Source organism: Misgurnus anguillicaudatus, chromosome 23 (assembly GCF_027580225.2).
Source record: "Misgurnus anguillicaudatus chromosome 23, ASM2758022v2, whole genome shotgun sequence".
NCBI classification, from domain to species: domain Eukaryota; kingdom Metazoa; phylum Chordata; class Actinopteri; order Cypriniformes; family Cobitidae; genus Misgurnus; species Misgurnus anguillicaudatus.
Window position 1 is genome coordinate 11,208,438 of NC_073359.2, and position 18,302 is coordinate 11,226,739.

The 18,302-nt window shown below is 39.1% G+C and overlaps 1 protein-coding gene and 1 long non-coding RNA gene across 2 annotated transcripts; one reads left to right on the forward strand and one right to left on the reverse strand.

Annotated features, from left to right (window-relative positions):
- Positions 1 to 11,029, reverse strand: LOC129453142 (NLR family CARD domain-containing protein 3). Its single transcript, XM_073861458.1, is given in 9 exon segments — positions 1 to 1,019; positions 1,022 to 1,159; positions 1,242 to 1,288; positions 4,050 to 4,223; positions 4,498 to 4,671; positions 6,575 to 8,677; positions 8,832 to 8,945; positions 10,436 to 10,529; positions 10,824 to 11,029. Coding segments are annotated over 8 exon segments (3,177 nt in total). The 5' UTR covers positions 10,483 to 10,529; positions 10,824 to 11,029; the 3' UTR covers positions 1 to 639.
- A 4,676-nt stretch (positions 11,030 to 15,705) lies between these two features.
- Positions 15,706 to 18,231, forward strand: LOC141359287 (uncharacterized). The gene is made up of 2 exons (XR_012365698.1): positions 15,706 to 16,263; positions 16,450 to 18,231. It is a non-coding gene; the product is annotated as an uncharacterized lncRNA (long non-coding RNA).
- Positions 18,232 to 18,302: the final 71 nt, after the last annotated feature.

An 18,302-nucleotide genomic window follows, 5' to 3' on the forward strand; every position in this document is an offset into this window, starting at 1 on the left:
TTATTCAATAATCTTATTGTTTAATTAAAAACTTGTTATACATAACAAGTACATATAAAAGAACATATATACAACATAAAGACAACACAAGAATACAAAGGTGTATATATGCAGCGTGCATAAAGTTAAAATAAAAGGGACAGATGCATCGAACGTAGGTTTTCATCCGTTTACGTTGCTCTGGAGGAAATATGAGGAAATTAATATAAAAGAGATTAGCTTAGTGGTTGCCAACCCTTTTCCGGGAGACTTACCATATACGTAATAAAACAACATGCAGTGTCATTTGTTACAGTATAATTGTAATATAAGAATAATTGCCAATGTACACATTCATTTATGCACAACCAATTATTCCAAAGATAGACATAGCTGTCATAATATTGCCTTGTCGCACATTCCTGTGCCATTAAAAAGTAAGAGTTTGCTCAAACATCACCATCTTGGAAATGACACTTTTGTAGAAAGTTTTGTAGAGCATATACACATGCACTGTACATACATATGCTGCAATTGGACCGTGAAACATATGTCAATGTCACTCTTGAAGGTGAAGGAAAACAGAGTTGTATATAACAAGTTGCACTATTAGAGATCCATTTAGTCAGAGTATGTGCGTCCAAAGTCCCTCGCAAAAGTCTAACACAGTGTTGCAGAGGTGAGATGATAAAGCCCAATTCCAGCGTAGAGAGGTTCAGTGAATGTAGTGTTGAATGTGTGGAAGTGTGTTAGGGTTAGTGTGTCAGAGACGCCGTAGAAGGACAAAGTTCCCGCCGGCCAATCCAGATGAACTCCTACTCGGTCAATGGAGTTTGAACGGACAGGAATTGCATTTTTCTCATTATTGTGCCAGACAACAAATCTGTCATCAGAACATTGTAGACTCCAGGACTCGGCATTGAGTCCAAACTCACTGTCACTCTCTCCTTTCCTATTGATTCCCTTGTAAGCCACTGATATATCGGCCTCTCCGCTCCATTTAGCCTCCCAGTAACAGCGTCCAGTCAGGCTCTCCTCAACACCTGAGGCTTTGAATCAAATCTTTCCGGGTTATAAGGGTACTCCTGTTCTTCTCTCACATATTTCACCATTCTGTTGTTCTCAGACAGTATGAGATATGTGTGTGCTGTGTTTGGATCCAGTGTGAGATAACAGGCATCTGAACACAAGAGAGAACATTTACTTATAATGCAATAAAAGACACTAAAGAGATGTGTGTGTGTGTGTGTGTGTAGACCTACATTTTCGTAGCCCTGGTGTAATCCTGATCTTTCCCCCATGATCGACACTATAAAACACAAACACAAATAGATCACATTCTGTTCATAAGATATAACACATGTGCAGTAGTGGTGTAGCAACACATCGATATGGATCAATCATAGACGTAAAAAAAGATGGACGCTGCGACACCGCTTCCTTGCATTGTAATGAACTGAATGTAAAATGTACGACGATGGACGCTGACACGTCACGCAAAACCGGGCCAGGGCATGCGCAGAAGGAATCGTCCGTGGAGCCCAGAGGCGGAGCCGCGGTATCAAAGTGGCTTCCTAAAATAATGTAAGTTAAATACAAATACAACGAACCACTTAAAGGCAGGGTAGGCAGGAATTATCTAAAAAACTTTTTTACAAGTTTGTCTAAACTGTCTTTATATACAAATGCATAATTAAAATGTAAGTACTCTAAAAAAGAGAGTATAAAACTCGAGTGTCTGTAGACCTCTCACGACTGTGTTAAGCACAGTTAATTATTTCCATCCGGGACGAAACATATGATTAGCTTGCTCAAATATCACTCTCTCTCGCGACCATGGCTCCACCCGTTGCTATGGGATCTGCCCAGACATGCGCACACCCGATTGATTTGAACGTGCACGAGGCAATAGAAAGAGCAATAGTACAGCAGAGAAATAGCACTAACAACTCACAGAAACTGCATTCACATCTTACAGTACCTGCATATCCAGTCAGCGAAGGCAAAAAAGGAATAAATGAAGCAATCAAACGAGAGGAAATATCGCGTGGCTTTTCCTCGAGTCGATGATGCGGTATTGTCTGCGGAGTGTAGTCCTCGTCAGAGTCAACAATGCTTTCATCACAGAAACTCTTCCATGCAAAACACTGGCTGAGTGAGTACTAAAAGCCATCCGTTTATAAAAGCCATCTGTTTATATTCCTAGTGATAAAGTTAGGTGTATTATTACATGTGATTGTGACTTGATGTTATTACATGCACCGCGCTCCTTCCTCTCCGCTTGTCTGAGGTAATTCGCGCGTTCATGTGTTTTGGGGGCGTGGCTTAAGAAGAAACCCAGAAGGGAGGGGGTGGAGTGAATGGAAAAGTTAGCTGTGTTTAGAACAGTGCTGAGAGGTATACAGACACTCGATTTTTGTGCTCTCTTTTTCGGAGTACTTACATTTTACTTATGTATTGGTATATAAAGTCAGTTTAGACAAATTTGTAAAAAAGTTTTTTTGGATAATTCCTGCCTATTCTGCCTTTAAATTTAAAAACACAAAATAATACACAATATATTAAAAACAGTACGGCTATTTTTTAAATGATTTAAAATAAGAACAACTACCAGTGGCGGCCAGTGACTTGTTTTTTCGAGGGCGCTCGATGCGAAGTTCGTCACAACATGAATGTAGCCCGTCATATGTGTGTGGTTCGTAATTTCGAAATATGTGTTCTGCGTGTTCGAGTGATCCTATGTGCATCAACTGTTTTGTCTAAATAAGTGCCTGCTGCAGATGCGTCTAAAGGGTTTATGATAAAAGAGATGCCAGATACTCACATAATCTCATGCGTAATCAGAGTTTACTGTTTAGGGAGTGTCTTGCGTGTATTTTGTGAACGTGAGCGTCTCTTTTATCATAAACGGTTTTGACACGTGTGCAACAGGCACTTATTTTGACAAAACACATGATGCACATGGTTCACATGATGCAACAAACACAAGCAACACACATGACACGCCGAACACTTATTTGCGCCCCCCCGCCACTGCCAACTACCCTACTGAAAAATCCAGCTAAGACCAGCATGAGCTAGTAGCTGTTTTTTGCTGGTTCAAGGTAGCAGATGGTTTAAGCTGGTCCTCCCAGCCTGGAAAAGCTGGTTAAGCTGGTGGGTCAGTTTGTCTTGCAGCCTGACCAGCCAAGTCCAGCTAGACCAGCTTAAAAAGTGACCAAAACACAGCTACACAAGCTAATACCAAGCTGGGAGTTAATTAACACAGAAATCGAAAGTTAATAGTAAGTTATATATTCAATCTTCCCTTGAAGCTCCGACAGTCCGCTTAGAGAAGCTGTCAATCACAAATGTCAATCATAACGACCCACCCCATTTCTATAGCATCAAATATTAGCTAAAATGAAACTTATTACAAAAATGAACAATTGAACATATATCAGCGTGATGACAACTATCTTAAAGGACCAAAAAGTCCTGTTTGTGGTTTATGACTTGTACTGCATCCAGCCACCAGGGGGCGATCAAAGAGCCAGCAGCTTGTTGACATGGTTTACTTAAGGTTATGTTTTGATTCCAATGTTACATTTTGATCTGGCCCAATTCAGGGCCAATTTTGGGAAATTAACTTGGCTAAGATTTGGGTAAGTTGTGGCCCTTGTCTGGAATCCAGACCTGGTCCACACAAGGGCCGTCATTCATTGCGGTATGTGGGCCAAGCAAAAGCTGATTGTGTGGGCCGGATATGGGCCAGAGAAAAATTGCTTTGTGGGTTTTCAGGACGTATGAGCCACATCCAGGATCAATCAATGTATTGATCAAAGTCTGACAAATTATCGACATGAGGTTCACGCAACGTCCATCTATGCATTTCTGCCACAGCAAGCATTTTCATTAACGGACAATACTTTCTGCCTATACGTCAGATTGAAACGCAACAACAAAGCAGTGAAAAACAGATTAAGATAACTTTGTATCTGCTGTCGGACACTTCCTATATATTAATAAATAAATTGATAAATTGACCGATATACACTGAATCGAATTGAAATCGGTATGAGTTGACATACTTGAGTTTTCTCAGTGTGCAGTTTGGATCATTCAGTCTATCAGAGAGCAGTTTATGCCCTGAGTCTCCGAGGTGATTGTAGCTCAGATCCAACTCTCTCAGGTGTGATGGGTTTGAAGTCAGAGCTGAAGCCAGATAACCGCAACCTTCATCTGTCACCATACAGCCAGATAGTCTGTAAACACATCAACAACTTCAAATTCTTCATAAATAAGATTGTTGGTATTGTGATTGCATTTAAACAGCAAAACAGTTTAATATGAAATATATTCCTAAATCTCTGGCAACAGCAAGACTATCAGGTTTAAACATGCAATGCATTTCAAATGGCATTAATGATGTCATATTGCTTTTACTTTTTATCATAGATGCAAGTTCACATAAGAGCACAGAACCTCTTATAAGTCACATGCTGATATTTAACACAGATCAGTTATATTAATTAATACCTCAATATCTCCAGCTGACAGTTTGAACTCTTCAGTCCATCAGAGATGAGCTTGACTCCTGAATCCTGCAGGTCATTGTCACTCAGGTCCAGCTCTCTCAGTGAAGAGTTTAATGATTGTAAAGCTGATCTCAAGACTTCACAACAACTGCTTGTAAACTGACAGCTCCCAAATCTGAACAGAATAACAGAAAGAAATGTTTTCAGTCAGACCCACATAGTGCCAGCGCACCATGGTATTTTATAACACTCCTATAACAATCTTGGTAGACCAAATGGTCTGCCGCCTGCATAAAAGTAAATGTCTGATAAACATAAGTTATGCGATCTAATGTGGGATATTTATCCTTGTTCTGTAATGTGACATGTAGACAAAACATTTTTTGTTTGGGTCTGTAATGCTTTAGAAGCTTCCTAAAAACCTCTCTCAGATAGCTCTATCAGGGTGGGGGATTTAAAACAAGTGGTTTTGCACCTATTTGGCTCCCCCTACTGGCTTAACTTGCTATCTCATTACTGATTGGCTGACTTTGCTGCCACTCAAAAAATGTAGCCAATTATTTTAAAGTGGAGGGGCAGTTAGATGACTGTGATGTCATAAGCATCAGTTTTTCAGATTGGGCCGTTTTCTGGCTGACATTTCTAAAAGAGGAATTTCTATGAGACTGAGATGTTTAGAATGTCTAGCACTTTTTGTACGTTTGTGAATGCGGGTAGACTACCATTATTCAACAAAGACATGGTAAAAATGGTTTTTCATTCTCTGTCCCCTTTAAAAGAATAGTTCACCAAAATGAGCATTGATGTATATATGACTTCCTTAATCAGATGAATACATATTAATTATTAAATACTAAAATGCCATCATGTTATAATCTTATATGGGAAGCTCCAAAAAGCACAAATATCCATCATATATATACAAATATCCATCCATTTTTGGAGCTTCGACAAATTACATGACGGCATGCTAATATAAAATTACAGTGAGGAAAATAAGAATTTGAAAGTTCTCCCACTTACAAATCATAGAGGGGTCTGAAATTGTCATCGAAGGTGCATGTCCACTGTGAGAGACATAATCTAAAAAAAAAAAACACGACTGTCTATCTCCCTCGGACTGGGCCCCATGCAAGATCTCACCTCGTGGGGTCTCAATGATCCTAAGAAAGGTGAGAAATCAGCCCACAACTGCACGGGAGGAGCTGGTCAATGACCTGAAAAGAGCTGGGACCACCGTTTCCAAGCTTACTGTTAGTAATACACTAAGAAGTCATGGTTTGAAATCATGCATGGCACGGAAGGTTCCCCTGCTTAAACCAGCACATGCCCAGGCCCGTCTTAAGTTTCATTAAGTATAATGCTTTGGGGGTGTTTTTCTGCACATGGGACAGGCCGACTGACCTGTATTAAGGAGAGAATGACCGGGGCCATGTATTGCGAGATTTTGGGGAACAACCTCCTTCCCTCAGTTAGAGCATTGAAGATGGGTTAAGGCTGGGTCTTCCAACATGACAATGACCCGAAGCACACAGCCAGGATAACCAAGGAGTGGCTCTGTAAGAATCATATCAAGGTTGTGGCGTGGCCTAGCCAGTCTCCAGACCTTAACTCCGTGATTCTCAGCGACAGGCCAGAAACCTGACTGATCTAGAGAAGATCTGTGTGGAGGAGTGGGCCAAAATCCCTCCTGCATTGTGTGCAAACCTGGTGAAAACCTACAGGAAACGTTTGACCTCTGTAATTCAAAACAAAGGCTACTGTACCAAATATTAACATTGATTTTCTCAGGTGTTCAAATACTTATTTGCAGCTATATCATACAAACAAAAAGTTCAAAAAATCATACATTGTGATTTCTGGACATGCACCTGCGATGACAATTTCAGACCCCTCCATCGTTTTTTTAAGTGGGAGAACTTGCAAAAAATAGCAGGGGGTTCAAACACCCATTCTCCTCACTGTATTTGAAAACATAACTGCAGAAAGGAATATACATGTGTGAGTAAATTATAAGGATATTTCAATTTCTATAAAATTTAATGAAGCTTTGTTATATTAAAGCCATTAGCTCTCACATAGCTTTTCTGCAGTTCCACACAGCAGGTACGAGCCTCTCACGACCATCCACAGATCTTATCTTGAACTTTGTAAGGTCGAGCTCATCCAGCCCCTTCTCTGACAACTGGATCATATTTGCCAAGGTTGAACATTGTGCAAGAGAGAGGTTTTTATTCACGCTGGACTGTAAAAAACTCAGAATTTCTTCAGAAACAGAATCGTCCTTCACTTCAAGCAAACATTGCGACAGATTTATCCATCTTTCAGGGCTGACATTATTTTTTTTAACACGTTTGAGGTTTTGAATCACTTTCTCAAGGCTTTTGGAGCTTTTCTCCATGTTTGTCAGCAGACCCCATAAAAGTCTCTGATTAGACTCCAGTGAGATGCCCAAAAGAAATCGGAGGAAAAGATCCAGGTGTCCGTTTTTACTGTTTGAGGCTTTATTTACTGCTCCGTTCAGAAACACATCCAGGGGAACGTTCTTACATCCAGTTTTGTACTTTCCTCTAAGAAACATTTTCATAACCTTAGAGTTCTTCTTTAAATAGGATAAAAACACAAAACATGCAGCAAAAAACTCCTGAAAGCTCAGATGTACGAAGCAATAAACTCTCCTCTGAAAAATAACAGGTTCCTCTTTGAAGATCTCAGTGCAGATCCCAGAATACACAGAGGCCTCGGTGAGATCTATGCCGCACTCTTTTAGGTCCTCCTCATAAAACATTATGTTACCCTTCATCAGCTGTCTGAAAGCCAATTCAGCAAGTTTTACAAGCACTTCTTTGTTTAATTCCAGGAGTTCCTTTGGATCTTTCTCATCTTTCTCTTCATACTTCTGGTTCTTTATGTTCATCTGAATGAGAAGGAAGTGTATGTACATTTCAGTCAGAGTTTTGGGGATTTCTGCACCGTGATCACGTTCCAGGATGTTTTGAAGTACGGTAGATGAGATCCAGCAGAAGACTGGTATGTGACACATGATGTGAAGACTTTTCGCTCCTCTAATGTGCGAGATGATTCTGCTGGCTTGATCTTCATCACTGATTCTCTTCCTGAAATATTCCTCCTTCTGAGGATCATTGAATCCCTGGATTTCTGTCACACGGTTGATGTATTTCGAGGGAATCTGATTGGCTGCCGCTGGTCTGGAGGTGATCCAGATGTAAGCGGAAGGAAGCAGATCTCCCCTAATCAGGTTTGACATCAACACACCCAATGATGAAGTCTCAGTCACATCAGAAATTTTCTTACGGCCTGCAAAATTCAGGGTTAGTCTGCTTTCATCCAGACCATCGAAGATGAACACAATTTTACACTCATCATAAATCTTTGCGTCTAGATCTTGAAGTTCAGGATGAAAGTCGAGGAGAAGTTTGTGAAGACTGTACTGATCATTTTGAATCAAGTTCAGCTCTCGAAATGGAAGCACAAACATGAAATCTACATCTTGATTGGCTTCTTTCTCAGCCCAATCCAAAATGAACTTCTGCACCGAGACGGTTTTCCCAATTCCAGCGATGCCTTTAGTAAGAACGCTCTTGATTTTGTCCGTCTTTTCCTCACGTCCTGAGTCAGGTAAGAGTTTAAAGATGTCATTGCAGAATATCTGAGTATCTTGTGTTTTGGTGTTTTTCTCCATATGTAAAACCTCATGTTCTTCATTCACCCCTTCGCTCTCTCCTTCTATGATGTACAGCTGTGTGTAAATCCTATTTAGGAGGGTTTGATTCTCTTGTAGTTTGATTCCCTCAAATAAACTCTCATATTTGATCTTCATGCTATTTTTGTGTTGATTTTTGACTCTATTCAAAACATCATCCAGTTGTTGGTGAGAATCCTGCTGAGGGTCTACAGTGTCATCCGGCAGGCCTGATTTGACGGAGCACTGGGCAGAACCAGGTTCTGCTGTAATCTTGTATGGCTGTGGAACGTGACGTGTTTTAAATCTCTTTCTGGACTGAGGAAAGCTGAAGTCTTCTGAATGACTTGATTTTTCACAAAACGGGTTGATGCACTGCCTACAAAAACTGTGTCCACAGGTGATGGAGACTGGATCGGTCAGAACCTGCTGCTCACAAAGTGGACATTTAAACGGAAGCAAATTGGCCTTCTCCATACTGCAAAAAACAATCAAAGTGAGAGAGACAGAGAGGCAAATATATATGGAGAGAGATTTTTTAACTTAAATCTTAGAAATATTGCAATTATCCCAACATTACACATATTAAAGAAGTGGTATTATATTAGTTTGGCATCAACAACAGAGATCACCTGAGATCAGAGGTCACTTTTCCATCACTGAAAACAAGTGGCTGAATCATGGAGTTGTTACTCTTCATAGACACAAAGCTGGGTTCTGGGGATGATGCTGTCTTTTTCTCATTCCTGTTCATAATGAAAAAAACATAGCAAAAAATGTAAGATCATCTCAGTGTATCTCAGTTCAGCACATCTCCCTGCACAGGATCTGATAACACATCCAGATACAAAAACCACTTGACGTTGACAAATATAAACGCGCCGTGTCCTGATATACTGATGATCCGATCTGCATGATCTGATCATGGAGATCGCACGTTAATGCAAAGTGTAATCCAAGTTAACTGTTGTTTTGTATTATCATTGTACAAATAAACATGACTTGTACCTGTACTTACCTTGCACATTGGAAAACGCAATTTTGTTTTGCTGTGCACATGTTGTATGGTTGGGCGAACAATTAAGTACTTTTCAAATATGACCATGGACCACAAAACCATAAGTAGCACATGGATATTTGCAGGAATAGCCAAAATACATTGCATGGATTGATGCAAATGATATATTTTTATGCAAAAATCATTAGGATATTAAGTAAGATTATGTTCCATGAAGATATTTTGTAAATTTCCTACGGTAAATATACCAAAAATGTGTTTATGAGTAGTAATATGTGTTGCTAAGGACTTCATTTGGACATTTGTAAGGCAATTTTCTCAATACCAGTATTTCGATTTTTTGCACCCTCAGATTCCAGATTTTCAAATAGTTTAGTTGTATCTCGGGTCTCAGCTAAATATTGTCCTATCTAACAAACCATACATCAATGGAAAAGCTTTTTTAATTCAACTTTCAGATGGTGTATAAGTCTCAATTTCACAAAAATTGACCCCTATGACTGGTTTTGTGGTCCAGAGTCACAAATGATGTAAGAATGTTTTTAAGTCTGTGTCATGCAAATGGTTTGACTGTTTGCGACTGTAGTAGGGATGTGCACATCGATGCTACCGCATTGAATACGAATATAAAAGTGTTGGGTGTGTCCTGGTATTTTATAAGTTGGGGACCAAAACGTCTCCACAAAATAAAACCAACAAATTATGACTCTCTGTGGACATTTTTAGGGCTCTATAAGGGAAACAACATATAAATACTACATCATACAGAATAATGCTTTTAGTAGTTTGTTTTCTGTGATGGGTAGGTTATGTACACACAACATGTAAACATTTTTGCGGTGAACTATAAAATATTTTTATGCTGTTTAACAACTATTATTCACTTTAGGAGTTCTGGGTGTGCAATTACATTTATAATCACCCAAATCTTACACAATTGTCTATGTGATATTTTACCTACTGCTGAGTTAAATGTTTTGAACCAAAGAAAATATGAGAAATAAGTCCATACTGGACGTTTATTTATTTTTGTAAAGAATGGCATGACAGCCTCAGCCTGAATGTCTCCGTAAGGATCTGTTTCGATTCAACACGTCTCACATTTGCTTGACTTTTTCTTGACGATTATGAAAGGAGCTTATTTAACATGTATCAGCTAAACTGTTAAATGACCTTATAATCAATACAGTGATTTGTTTATTTTAGTAAAACTCTCACCTGAAATCAAAGGTCTCTTCTTCCATTTTGAAAGGAGGCTGGATCATGGAGTTGCTGCTCCGTATGTACAAATAGCTTTGGAATAAAGCGTAGCCTATGTCACAATACACAAAATGTAAAAAGAAAGATACTGATTATCTCTAATAGTAAGTTATCTGTTCCTGTAGTCTACTTGAGGTGAACGTACAAAAGACTTTCTTTAAGATATGCGGTTTAATGCATTGGACTGTATTCACTTCAGCTGTTTATTCTCACTGGTATTTACTTACATTGAGGAAACCGCTGCAACAATTCGGTCCGATAACGCGTAACGTTACCTAAACATTTGAAAAGTAACACGCGATATACAACTGTGATATTTCTGGGTCAATAATTTTAGGGAACTTACCTATGCCTACGAGAAATTTGAAATGGCGCCTTTTCTCACGCGCCAATCGTAATATGGTTTCGATTTATCATTATGAAACTAACACTGAGGTAAAGCAGCTGAACAAACTTAAATGTCGCTGCACAGTTTGTATGATATCAATGTACCGCGAGAGCGAATACAACGCATATGAAGCTGTCGGTTCCCGCATCGCTCTCGCGATACTTTGATGTCATAGGCGGAACGGTCTGCGCAGTCCTGTTTAATCAAACAATGATCATTTCTAGCTCTTAAGGCTCTAATCTAGAAACAAACCGCAACTAATTATCGATAAAGATAAGTTGTTTTTCTCAAACTAGGCTTTTATTGTGAGTGTTTTATTAATTAAATTTGTCTGTATGTCTATTTTTTGTTTATTTCAGTGATGTTGCATGCATATTTGGTTAGAAAACGTATACATGTACAGTAGGATAGGAATGACTCAATGATTATGCTATATACAATTTGATATAAAATACAATTTTGAAGAATATATCAAAATTGTATATATTTGTTACTCTAAATCCTTTGACCTTTACAATGCTATATAAACAGTATGTGAAAAAGATTAATAGAATATGCATATAAAACATGTCAGGCCCACCCTCGTGGATCAGTTGGCTAATGAAAGCTTTCGTAAGATTATGAAAAAATTGAAAAAGATTGAAAAGTAGGAAAAAATAAGAAAGTAATATGTAACTTAATCCATGCAATGCAATCTATAACAATAAAATAGTAACTTACGATTACAAGTATTTTAAGATGTAATGCAATTATAAGTACTTGATTTTTGGAATCTGATTTCTTCTTTATTTCTTTCTTATGTAATTAGTTACTATCCAGCTCTGGCTACATATGGTGGTTGTATTATCCAAAATTTAGCATGACAGAATGTGCCACCCATTATGTATCATTTAAACAACAACAGTTTTTGATCAGTAGTTCTCAAACGTCTTGAGTGCATCCCCTTTTTGCCACCCCAAAGAAAATTCATGAGACAAAACAATCTTAAATCGGCAATCGTGAAAAAAACAACAACATTAAATTGACAATGTTTTTTTACAATGTTTGTTGGTAACCTTTCTCTCTGTAGTTTGATTACACAAGATGTATTATACATTATTTGACACAAAACATACAATCTTATGCAGATTAACGAAAACAAGTCACTATTAACTTTCAGCATTTAAACTTTTTTTTGCCTTTTTAGGAGCAAATAATATACATCTGTCATTCCAAGTTCTATTTAATTTTATGTGGAAAAAATGACTGAGTGGGGGGCCTTTAAATATTGTTGTGGGCACCTAGGGAGGCCTCAAAGTGAAAAAGATTGGGAATCACTGCACTGCAATTTGGTGACCTAAAAAAAAGACATCAAATTTGGGCTTTTATGATATTTCTCTTTATGATAAAATAATTAATAATACTTAATGTAACACAAAAAGATAAAAAAAACCTTAGAAAATATTCTGTAAGTTGAAATATTTGTTATTAATGATGATAGGACAAAGAGATAAAACCCTGGTGGTAATGGAGGTCTATTATTATAGACATGGACTTTTTATGAAAACCTAAAGTATGGTACACATATCCCAAAATCCCTTTTCTACAGGACGTTTCTTTGAACGTTCTTGTTTAGGTGTGTTAATAACTTCATCTATCTGGATTTTGGTGTCACTGGTCAGTGCAGCAGGAGGCGCTTCCATGTCAACAGAAACATATTGGTTTACTGGTGGGAGATTGTCTGGAGAAACCACAGGAACGTTTATAGTTGTAGGTGCAGGTGTGTAATATCTGAATAATATTGGGGAAATGGGCTGCACAGGTCTTTGAAACTGGATTGGTTGAGAATAGCCTGTTTTACACAGAAATTCATTTAATTTCATTTTCCTGATGATCATGAGCAAGCCTTTGGAGATCCGGTAAGTGGCGTCTGGATCATACTTTGAATCGTCAATGTGCTGAGTGACATAAACTTTTTCAATGTAGCCTTCATCAAGGCTGACAATAATCCGGTCTGTATTGCTGTCCTTACGGTGTGTAGACTTGTATTCTAAGACATATGTAGGAAGTTGATCAGCTCCTCGTGAATGAAGATTGCCAACCACGTAGTATAAAATGTCTACTTCTGGTAGAAGTTTATTACCACATCTATCAGATCTGTTCTGATAATTGTGAAAACCATAATCTCCCTGGGCTGGGTCACATTCAGAGTAAATGTCATTGTTTTCAAAAGAAATGCACTTGTTGGCAAACCAGTGCAAAAGTTTGAGTCCATGTCTGGGCCAAGGACGACCAAACCCAGAGTCTCTCATTTAATGAGAATTCATTTAATGTTTCCATGGTCTTTTACCTTAGGATATAAATATCAAATTAGTTCAGGATTGTGTACACTTGACAGCATAACATTAATTTTGATCAAATATCAAATGTTATCCCTATATTTAATTTATTAATACACAGTAAAGTCTCTTTACTCTAAAATATCTGGGTCATTTTTAACCCATAATGGGTAAATATTGGACAGAACATGCTAGGTTAAAAATTACCCAATGTTTGGTTGTTGTTATGCAACCATAGCATTGGGTCAATTTTAACCACTGATCTAAGTGATTTTAACCCAGCGGTGTGTTCTGTCCAATATTTACTCAACATTGCTTAAAAATAGCCCAGACATTTTCAGAGTAAACAGCCAATATATGAATATGGGGCCGTTTCCCAGACAAGACTTATTCTAGTCCCAGACTAAAACGTTTGAGCTGCCTTAAATTAAAATCACCTTGCACTCACATACACTCTAAAAATATTGGGTTGTTTTTAACCCTGGGCTGGGTAACTATAGGACAGAACACATTTCTGTGTTAAAGTGACCCAAATAATGGGTTGTTTTAACCCAACTGCTGGGTTGTTTCAACATGGTTGATTAACAATAACCCAGCAGTTGGGTTAAAACAACCCATTATTTGGGTCACTTTAACACAGAAATGTTAAATGCCATTGTTTTGTCTCAAGATGCACACCAGTGTTTTTGTAAGGTTTGGTAAAAGCTACTTAAATGTCATAATAAGGCCTGGATTAATCTGAAACCCTGTCCAGGAAGCCACTTAGGAGCGGTTTTAAGCCTAGTCCCAGATTAACTTGTTAGTGTTGTCTTGATTAAAAACAACTCGCTCTAACATAATTAAAATGAGTGCGAGTGTTGTGTCTCAAGATGCACACCAGTAGTGTTTATTTATAAATTATACTTTTTTTTAAACGTTTTCACACCTTCATTTGAGTCCTCCAAATGCTCTCGGAGCAGTTCAGTTTGTATGCGAACAAAGCAAGTGATCTCAGACCCCCCTAAAAGGACTCACATCCGGAGGTGGTCTGAGTACGGTTTGCGTTTGGGTCCTTTTGTGGTTCAATTTCTTTTTGACATGTGAAAGCAATCAGGTCCCAGTCCACTTCACGTATGGTTTTGACATGTATAAAAATCAACTGCTGCACAAAAAACTGGGATCTGTGTTCTTATGAAGTTGTGATGTGAATAAGAAAGGGTCTGAGATCACTTCAGTTCTGAAGAGCTTGGTCCTATTTTGAGTCCACTTTATTGTGAACACCAAAAGGACTGAGGTCATATTCGGCTTTTCTGGTTCACGTGAACTGGTTTTTTTTTTTTAAATGAACTATATGTGAAAATAAAATCCGAAATTTACTTATGGGCTAGATTATTAAACAAAGCAAAGTTGAAGAAAAAGCAAGAAAATAAATAAAATTGAAGAATAATGTATATAAAAAAATGTCTTTTGAAGTTTTGTTAAATGGATGGATTTAAAAAAAAACTATAAAAATGCTCAACTTTTAAAATATACACAGCTATGTTAGTCATAGAGAAAGCATCTACATTTTATAACATTTTTCATTCTAATTATTATAGTGGCACAAGTCTGTGTCTGAAATGAATAAATATAAACATCATACAATTGTTACTGCAGTGATTTGTGATTAGTAGAGAGAAGAATGAAACCAAAACGTATTTACACTTCTAAACATTCACTACTCAGAAAAATGGTAAATGATCCCAATCTGTCACTGGGGCAGTACTCTTTAAAAAAATCCTAACATATTTTGTACCATTATGTACATTTGAGGTACTAATATGAACTCTTGTGTAAAGTAAGGGTACTGCTCCAGTGACATTTAGGGACCATTTTTCTCACAGGTGCTGAAAAGTACAGGTACTGTATTTTTACATTTTAAGTTTACAGCAGTTGCTTTATAAATATTTCTATATCACTTTACATAGCCTCTCATCTCTATTTCTTTTCTAATTTGTATAATTTCATCTACAATTTCACTAATCTGGTCAAAATACATTAGAAACACAGACTGAATCACTACAGCAAGTGGGTGATTCTCACGAAACCATTGAAACACCACGGCACTAATGATTTTAGCTATAAAATGTGTAATATAGTAATATTAAAAAGCATCAGAATTAACACAATACTGTGTTCTACCTTGCACAATGTGTGATTTCAACATAAGAATTTATAATTTGTCAATTTTATCTCATTTTCTGCTGAAATTCTCATTACCGCAATGCGTCCGGCTATGTTTGAACATGCGTTATGCTGTAATTTAAACATATTAAAACAAAAATATTTAGAAAAAAAATAAATGGATGTTTTGCTAGACTACTTTAGATGACAGAAAAATAATTTACTGAATATTCATGTATAATAATAATGAAGAAAAATGAGGAAATTGATGTGTCCGTGCCTGATGTTCTCATCCTCCGCAACACTTTTTTAAGGACCGTTTAAGCACACATACAGAATTTTAATAAAGTTTGATTTTGAGTGACCAAGCAGATGGACCAGTTACTTCAAGATGGCTACCAGGTAAGATCATCTCTTTATATCTTTCCAGTTAAATTTAAAATATTCTCTTGTCAGAATGCTTACACGACATTTTGATTATCATTACTGAAACAGGTAGTTTTCTACATTTCGAAAATTGTTTGATTTACAATTTTTTATGAAAATGTTCTTTATTAAAGTCTAATTATATGCACTGAATAAAAAATGAGCAAAGCCTACGTGGCTTCTCTATTTTTAGCAAAACATACTGGGGTACCTCATCCTCCGCAACACCATTCTCATATACCGCAACCATTTAATAGCAGTTGCGGTAAGGAGAACTTCTGTTTCGGAAATGAGAATTTAGGCATATTGTTTATTACATTTAAATATCTTTTATGAATTTAATATAAATTTAAAATGTAATAACTGTTGATATTTTGCTTTATGATGCTTCATTGTAGACAGTCAGCAAGTGAGAAAAAAGCTTTAGCAAAGGCCAGGTTGACAAAGTTCAGGGAGAAACTTAACAGCAACCCAGAATGGCTAGAGGAGTACAGAAGGAAGGAGAGAGAGAGGTTAGGTTTGGAGATGTTACTAGCAGGTGTAATTAGCAAAAACACACTACAGTGTTAGGAAATGTACATGATAAACACACAACACAACGCAACAAGTCTATACTATATGATGATGTGTACATTCATTTTTTTCTCCCATGTTGTGAGACATGCTAATTTAATGTTATGCTTTCTTTCCACTTTCAGGTATCAAAAACAACCTAGCGATGGCACGCCATGCATCTAGGCGCTGCAACATCAGTTGGATCACAAGATCCACAAAGTTAGATCCCATGCGTGCCAGCATCTCAGCTACCTGCGACCGCACAACGCGCGCTGTCTGCAGCGTCAGATTGCTGCCTGGGGGCGAGGGACAAAGGGAGACTAAAGGCGGCACCTCCTTTCTGCGCAGTGTGTGAGTCACAGACACCAGAGAGGATGGCCTAAAAGCGCCCGGCGCTGTGACAGAAAGTGGGTTGCTGCGCAATTCATTAGGACTGTGGGTTAACCCTTTCCGCCTCTGCTGTCTTCGCAGCATGTGGGTCGTGTTCGAGAGTGGGGGGGGGGGGGCGTGTTGTAGACGCTTATGTGAGAACGGGCCCTGGGGCGAGCAACACAAAACCAACTGAGGAGAAAAATGCTCTGTTTTTGAGCAGCTTCGTTCCGGACGGCAGTCCCCCAGGACCCAGTTTCTTGCATCATATACTGGAGGATTTGTGGCAGGGACTCTTGTGATGCACCACCGGTTCTGGTCCATGAGACACAGGGTGGTGAGGTAGGAAGTGGCTCATAGCCTTAGAGCTCTTCACCGCTTCCGAGAAATGCTCCGTGATTGTGCCCACCGTGTCACCAAACAGGCCGGATGGAGAAACAGGCGTGACTGTGCATGGCCACCATGAGTGGTCTTCGTGGCCCTCAGCGTGAAATCCGTAACCATTCTCAGATCCCTGAAGGTATTTAGATCCGTGCTGCCCTCATCCAGAGCCTTAAGCTACTGCACCTAAAAGATCTGTAGGACCGCCATAGTGTGCAATGCAGACAGAGCCTCTCTCGGCGCGGGTATGCTTTTTCGGATAGGTGTGCTGTCATGAGGCTTCACTACCCTCAAAGCTGCGCCACACCATCCAAGGAAGTGGACAAGGGGCAGAGGTGAGCAGCCACAGCGTCCTTGATGGGGGGAATACACAGGTAGCCTACCTAAGAAAAAAAATGGGGTAGGGGTAGCCCACGCTTTGGTGACTTTCCTCTGAGCATCAGCGGGGCGGCCTGAGTGAAGAAAACAAAAGTCAAGCTTGCTTCTCTGGGGTTCTTGTGGGGTGCTCCACTCAATCTCCAAGTCCTGCACGGCTTTGAAGAGAATGCGCACCAGTTCCTTGTAGAAGGATGGCTGTGTGTCTGATGCACCATGTGGAGGCTGGTCCCAGTCTCCATCCAACGCTGTCAGAGACATCTCATCTTCCCCCGCCGGAAACCCAAAGGAAACAGACCTGGCGGCTCCCGGTTCAGGACACAGGCTCTCGGTGACAAACTGAACCGGTTGAGCGAGGGGAGGACGACCACCAGCGGCTCTTTGCCAGCAGTGGGACACTGCAGTAAGAAACCTCCAAGGGCGATGTTGAGCCGGGTCCTGAGCACCTTCATCGGGAGATCCTCACCATAAGGGACACCCTGAGCCAACAATTGCCGCCTTTGGGTGGAGAAGCCCCAAGCAGAGCACACAGAGCTCGTGTGAATTGGGTGGGTCGATCAGACCTCCGCACCACAAGCAGATTTGCGACATCCCGGAACACAGAGAGGGCTGCTTACATTTCAACCTGAATTCAATTTTGCTGCCTATGAAGTCTGTCCTAAAGCATTTCTTGGAGCTGCCATTATGCAGCCAAAGTCATTGTCTCATAAGGCAGCGAGGGAACAAGTCAGCTGTCTAAACTTTCGGATACAGCCTCTCTCTCTCTCCCTCTCTCTCTCTCCCTCTCTCTCTCTCTCTCTCTCTAATCAAAACAGATACAGAATGGTAAAAGGTCAGAAGACCAAATCATATCCAGCAAGGAAATATTTTT